This window comes from Catharus ustulatus, chromosome 3 (genome assembly GCF_009819885.2).
Source record: "Catharus ustulatus isolate bCatUst1 chromosome 3, bCatUst1.pri.v2, whole genome shotgun sequence".
NCBI lineage: Eukaryota > Metazoa > Chordata > Aves > Passeriformes > Turdidae > Catharus > Catharus ustulatus.
Genome location: NC_046223.1, coordinates 48,906,957 through 48,913,498, shown reverse-complemented (window position 1 = coordinate 48,913,498; position 6,542 = coordinate 48,906,957). Strand labels below are relative to the sequence as shown.

Genomic DNA, 6,542 nt, shown 5'->3' with positions numbered 1-6,542 from the left:
AGTACATATAAACCCTGGCCAATTAACTGAGAAATACAACTGCTGACCTTTGAACTTGTCTCAGCATTTTAGAGGTAAGTTTATAATCTGAGGTTTTTTAGTGGGTGAGTTTGGACCAAAATCAGAGATAGAGTACTAAGTATTCCCTTAAACATAATAATTCTCCAGCTAGCATTTTGGTATAAGGACATATGAATTCAGAAATTTAGTTACTGGCACACAATTTCTTCAGATTATTCACAAGAGTGGGCTTGCTTGTGGGTCACAGGAGGAGATACAAACAGATTCAGAGTTGCATAAGGGAAGAAGGAAGCAAAGGATTCCCTATCTGTAACTCCCCATGTTCAGGAAGTGTGCAAATATTTAGGATGGTTCTTTTAAACCCCATTACATTGCTTGGCTGAGTCTGACTGCTTGAGGGCTCTTCAAAACCTCCTGACTATTTTCACTTACACACAACCCTCATGAAAACATGTATTTAGGATAACTATGCATAATACTGCAGAACTTCACAGGCTTTCACAGTGCGACAAATAAGCCCTCATTTTGCCAAACCACATATTCTCCCTAGAACATCATGCTGAAGTTTCAGTTAGGTTTCATGCTATTCAGTTAGGTTGCTTAAATAAATAAATCTCAGTCCCTCTAGCACTGTATCATTCATATTCAAATTGTTCATCTACAGATAACTTGACCCTCACCTCCACAGTAGCTCACAGATCCAGCTGAAAGCAGTGCAAGTCTCACAGCACTCACAAAAAGGAGGTGCCTGCTTTTGGCTATGTTATTGAGTCCCTGGGACACATTGGAGAGTTTGAGAGCACTTGCAGAGCAAATCACTTCAATATGGAGACAATGGATACATGAGAATTCAGCTACACCACTGTAGACCTTGGGCTTTGAAAGAGGTTGTGAATGAGACAATGAAACTGGACTAGATAAGATATGGAACTCTGAGTTTGTACTTTAATGTTTGGGGACTTACAGGATGCCTGTAAGTGTTGGCTTTGGATATTCAAGCAGGTAGAAATAGAATAATAATTCCCTTTTCTATTTCTATATCAATAGGATACTCTGAGTACTCCGTTCTCCATACAAAATTCTTCTATCAGTTCATTAATTATGTGCCTGTAAGAAAAACTTCCAAGGGAAAGGAAGTAATAAGGAATAGATTCCACATTTAGATCTGAAACTGGTGTCTTGGCTTGCAAAGCAGGGTGTTACCAAAAGTATGTATTCTACCACCATCTGTTGAAACCAGGTGAGGCAGTGATCCTTATCTCAGCAGGGGGATATCTTCTGTTAATAGACCATCTGTCGAAAACCAGGTGGGACAGTGTTCTTTAACTTTTCTACAACCCATTCTTCCTCCAGAAAGATCCGTTCTGTTAATGGGCCATTGAGTCCCACTGCATGACTGATAAAATTACTTCATCCCATATGAGATGCTCCACCCAGGGGAAGGACACAAGCACTTCCTACCTAGATAAAAATGAAATTTGGTAACACTGAGGCAGCCTTTTTTCACTGAATTCCAGAGGAAAACTGGACCTTTCCACATCATCACTAAACCTTTGTAGGAAAATTGCACCCTTCTATAGAACCACTGCTTCAAGAGAACTACATCTGTCACCCCAGGAGGACTGCAGCTGCCATTTAATGGGACTGCTACCAACACCCTGACTGACGGGGTGTCAGGTTGTATTCTGACTCTGTCAGCATTTTGGGTTTGTTCTTTGTAATACTGTATTTCTGTTTTAATTTCCCTAGTAAAGAACTATTATTCCTATTCGCATATCTTTGCCTCAGAGCTCCATGATTTCAAAATTATAATAATTTGGAGGAAGGCGGTTTACATTATCCATTTCAAGAGAGGCTCATGCCTTTCTTAACTAACACAAGTCTTTCAAACCAAGACAACTGGGTATTTCACTGCAGAAGCAAGTGCAGGTGCTATGCAGATACATTAGACATCCCATTCTCTCTATCTCCAAAAAATATGATACATTTACATTATTAGTGTATGCTAACTAAAGCCTGGGTTTTTGCTCATTCTTAGCTCTCACAGACATTGGAGTCATAACTGATGACCAGGCTTGCTGGGAATTCATCTTCTTTGGTTCACCTTCTTATTAGGTATTCACTTTCCTCTCTAGAATCTGCCATAGGAGTTTATGAATATTGAAATAAATCACCTCTCCCTGCGAGCAGGGCCAGTGGAGCCACACTTTTTTATTTCATCTGCAGTGAGAGGTGACACAGGAAGCAGAGAACTGATGCAGCAGGTTCCCTCTTCTCTACACAAAGTGGATCACAAATCTTTCTACTGAATCTTCTGGGCAGAAACAGAAGAAGGATGTGGAAGAACTGATACACTTCCTGAACAGTTTTGGACAGCCCCACACTTGACCACATTTCCAAAGAAACACTCTCTGGTCTCCACGCATCTTCCTGTCTCCTATGGGCTTTGTTCCTGTGCTGTCCATGATGTTACTTTACCCTTCAAATTATTCCCCTTTTCCTTTATCTTCTTAAATACAACTCACCATACTGAGTAATGGCACTATGTGAATTCTGTGGCACATGTCCTCCACTCAGGCTTCCTCAGTCTGTCACCTTACCTCTACTCAAAAGACCTTAAGCTAGACCCAGGTACTGAAGCCAGCCCCTGGGCTTACCTGCCTCGAAGCAAAAATCAAATAATAGGGATGAGCCAAACCATTCCAGCACAGGCTCAAGGCCTTTCTCAAGGTTCAGAGCTGTTGCTTTTGAGTCCCTCAAAGCCAAGTGTCTACTCTGCGCAATAAAATTTGTGCTGCCACATGGGGGAGCTTGTGCTGTGGCTCATGCTCATTGCTTCCAGATCAAGAGAAAAGGACAGCTCAGCAGCATTAAGGACTGCAGCCACTGGAAACTCTGTTCTGGAGAGGCTGGTTGAAAAACCCGACACATGCGTAGATAGTGCACTCACACTTGATTAAAAATGCTCCTTTTCAAAATGAACTTGGGTGACAGTCATTGACTTTGCCTTGACAAAGCAGACAAATCCATAGCTTATAGACTATGCCCTTAGCATGGTAAAATAATAGACTTTAAATTGGAAAAGACCTGTAAGATCCTTGAGTCCATCCATTAACTAGCACGGTCAAATCCTCCTCTAAACCATGTCCCTCATCAACTAGATCATGATTAGAATGATAGATCAAGTAAAATGAAAATTATCCTATATTTTAAAGAGATAAGTAAAGTAAATAAATAATGAGGTTCAGTTCCAGACCCTCACTGAGATGATTAATAAACACAACCACCAGACTGGAGTCGACTTTACTCCCTACTGAGCCATGTTTGTTTGCGAAGCCATCTTGAGAGCTGAAATAAAAGCAGGTGAACCAGCAATCCAAAAGGCAAGGAACCTGTCTGATCATATTTACCACACAGATGGACTTGGAGTTTGTTTGAAACCCCTTAAAATCACAGCTGGGCCTCAGAGTTTTAACCAGAGTTAAAACTCAGGTCTCAAGTCATTCAGGAAATAGACAATCTGTTAGCCTGAGGAGATGGAAAATGATGGGGGCAGGGGCGGTTGGTTTTTTGTGTGGAGGTGGGTTGTTTTGGTTTTTCGGGTTTTTTGTGTACGTGGGGTAAACTGTCTCGTTTTGTTTTAAAAGCAAAGAAACAGTCTGAAAGCAGTTTGTCGGTATGAAGACCGGCCATGTGGAAAGGGAAGATTGCTGGGGGCAGTCCAGCCTCGAGCTGCACCCCTGAAGCGCTGGGCAGGGGAGCCAAAGACCTCTGAAAAGCACGGCACAGGGCCGAAGGCAGAACCCAGCGGGCGCGGACACTGCCATCGCGGCCGGGCGCACAGGGCGCTGTGGCACAGCGGAGGGGCGGGCTCGGCAGCCGCGCGTCCCCCGTTGGCTGCGGCCCCGCTGCCGGGCGGGGCGGGGCAGTCCGCTCCGAGCGGGGCGCGGGCGCGGCGGGCGCAGCGGCGGCCCCGAGCCGGGAGGATGCGGGCAGCGCAGCCGGAGCGGCCCTTCAAGCTCCGAAAGAGTCTCGGTAGGGGCGCCGGGGCGCAGAGGGGCTGCGCGGGGGCACGGAGGGGCTGCGGAAACACCTAACGCGTCTCTTCTCTCCTTTGCTCCGCAGCCACCCGGCGGGAAGAAGTAGCAGGGATCCGAGCCAAGTTCCCGACAAAAATCCCGGTAAATTCTCTGGTTGTTGTCCGAGGTTGTTGCCGCTGTTTCAGGAAAGAAGCGTGTGAGCGGAGGGAAAGGGACCTGGATATTTTGGAGTTTGCTAAGTGTAACTCTTAATTAAAACAGGTAATTGTTGAGAGATACCAGAAAGAGAAATACCTTCCTCTCTTGGACAAAACCAAGTTTCTGGTTCCCGAGGAGCTGACCATGGCACAGTTCATAACCATCATCAGGTGGGTAGTGGATACTGGTGGGTTGGAGCTCCTCTTCCCCAAGAAGGTATTTTAGGGTGCTAGTGTGCTGCTGGGGACATCTTGCTGCCTTTGGTGGGTAGGAGGTTAAAGGTGTTGGTAATGTAATGGCTTCCCTCTCTAGCAAGTGTTCAAAGACAATCAACAGATGTTTTCACAGGTGCACTTGGGGGAAAAATGTGGTCTTTTTTGGACTCATAGTCCTCTCCTCCCTAACTGTAGTGAAAACAGGCTTGTAAAACTCTTGCTCTGCTCTCTTCCTGCCTCGTGGATGGGTTATTGGGTCTCTGTGATCTTCTGCTTATGAGTGTCACTGTTGTCTTACTGCACCTAGCTGAATTTGCTCAAGTTCAAAGCAGCTCTTGAATGTGTGTGAACTACAATGTGCTGCTAATTGTTCTTTATGAAACATTACAGCAAAGAAGTCTCCCAAAATATGTAGGGGTATTTTCTGACAAAATATGAAGCTATGTTTTTCAGCACCCTTATTAAAGTATAGAAAAAGCTCTTTCTAGATTATAACTTCTGTAAAAGATGCTTTTGACTCTTGGACAACCTAGATCATAATCCTTGTATGTAATGTCTCTGTAAAGGACTTGTTTTTTGAAGGTAGGCTTTATAGTAAGTGTAACGGACTGGAGCTGGAATCCTTTACCAAATCTGCACTACAGAACTTTTGGATTCTATTCACACTTTTCCCTGGTAACTGAGAGCTCCAAGCCCATGCTCAGTAGCACCTTTGGTGTAGCCATGTAAGCCTTTCCTCAGAGCACAGGCCTTTGATCTTCCAGTTAACTTCCTGCTGATGGAGACATTAAACCACGTAATAACTTTACACAGCATTTCTTGTACCTACTTCATGCAACTGCTCTGCTTAATGTATGTCACAGACTGAAGTTGAAACCATTGAGTTGAAATCATCAACTTGCTAATGCTTAATCCTCTTTTTCTCCTCTCTTTTTCATTTAGAAGCAGGATGGCTCTAACAGCTACACAAGCTTTCTACCTGCTCGTGAACAACAAAAGCCTAGCCAGTATGTCCTTGACAATGGCAGAAGTGTACAGGGACTACAAAGATGAAGATGGCTTTGTTTATATGACCTATGCTTCCCAGGAGATGTTTGGATGCTTATTGCCCACTGCCCAAGGGAAAACTATGGAATGCTTTCAGAAAACTTAAGATTGGGTTCATATGCTGCAGCAAAGCAGTTTGCTCTGAATCATGCCTGTGACGTGAACCTCGGAGATGCTCCTTGCCGTGTGAGCTCTTGAGCTCTGTAGTGGGAGTTATGACCCAAAAGCTGGCAGGACCAGCTTAAGACAGAAATGGTGGTACACTTTCCCTAGCTAATAATTTGGATATATATTTTTATATTTGAAGACACTATGGGTCAGGTCTTTTTCCTTTTGAACTGCACCTCCACTGTTTTGCAATATCAGTCTTTGCTGTGTAACTGATTTTAAAGTTTCCTGAAAGCCTAAGAGTAAAATAAAGAACCTTTTAAGTATTGAGTTGAATGTTATTTTTAGTCTGGGGAAAAACTGTAAAAATCTGTCTAGGAGAATATCCTGTGATAATTTTGGATGAAACACTGCTTGGAAAGCTATTCTGAATTTTTGAATGGAATATCAGCGTTTGTTCACCCATGAACAAAACCATAACTATGAAAGGTTCATTAAGGTAGGTACCTGGGCTGTGAGTTTAAGTAGTAGTGCTAGAGCAGTGTTAAATTGAATACTGAATAAACTGTCAGCTGTTACAGAAAACACTCTGATATAGATAATATTTGTTTAAATAACCAAACTGATTGCCAGTCAGCATAACTGAAATGCAGATAGCAGGACTTGAAGAGTAATCAAGTTTCAAGAGTTGTTTTCTTGCTGCTGAATTTTGCTAGTGTGGTTACTTTAGATACTGTCATACCCATCCCCCAAAGGCACCTGCTTGTCAGGTACCCTGAAGGACTTCAGTGAGCCTTCTCTTAACGATAGAGCCAAGTCATGTACCTTGTGATTAAAAGATATTCCAGTGTTTCTGGAAAATGTTGAAAATATCAAAAATACCATGTAGAAAAATGTTGATTCATCATAATAT

The 6,542-nt window shown here is 43.2% G+C and overlaps 1 protein-coding gene across 1 annotated transcript; it reads left to right on the top strand.

The window, feature by feature from the left end:
* The first annotated feature begins 3,987 nt into the window (after positions 1–3,987).
* On the top strand, positions 3,988–5,831 carry MAP1LC3C (microtubule associated protein 1 light chain 3 gamma). The gene is made up of 4 exons (XM_033055855.1): positions 3,988–4,056; positions 4,147–4,202; positions 4,323–4,429; positions 5,417–5,831. The coding sequence occupies exons 1-4, from the start codon at positions 4,008–4,010 to the stop codon at positions 5,625–5,627; spliced, it is 423 nt and encodes a 140-aa protein (XP_032911746.1). The 5' UTR covers positions 3,988–4,007; the 3' UTR covers positions 5,628–5,831.
* Positions 5,832–6,542: the final 711 nt, after the last annotated feature.

What these genes read in the sequence shown, in the direction of transcription:
- MAP1LC3C (XM_033055855.1), top strand. Translation starts at nt 4,008, where the DNA reads ATGCGGGCAGCGCAGCCGGAGCGGCCCTTCAAGCTCCGAAAGAGTCTC. An exon ending in AGTTCCCGACAAAAATCCCG is followed by an intron (nt 4,203 to 4,322) that starts GTAAATTCTCTG and finishes TAATTAAAACAG; the next exon opens with GTAATTGTTGAGAGATACCA. An exon ending in CAGTTCATAACCATCATCAG is followed by an intron (nt 4,430 to 5,416) that starts GTGGGTAGTGGA and finishes TTTTTCATTTAG; the next exon opens with AAGCAGGATGGCTCTAACAG.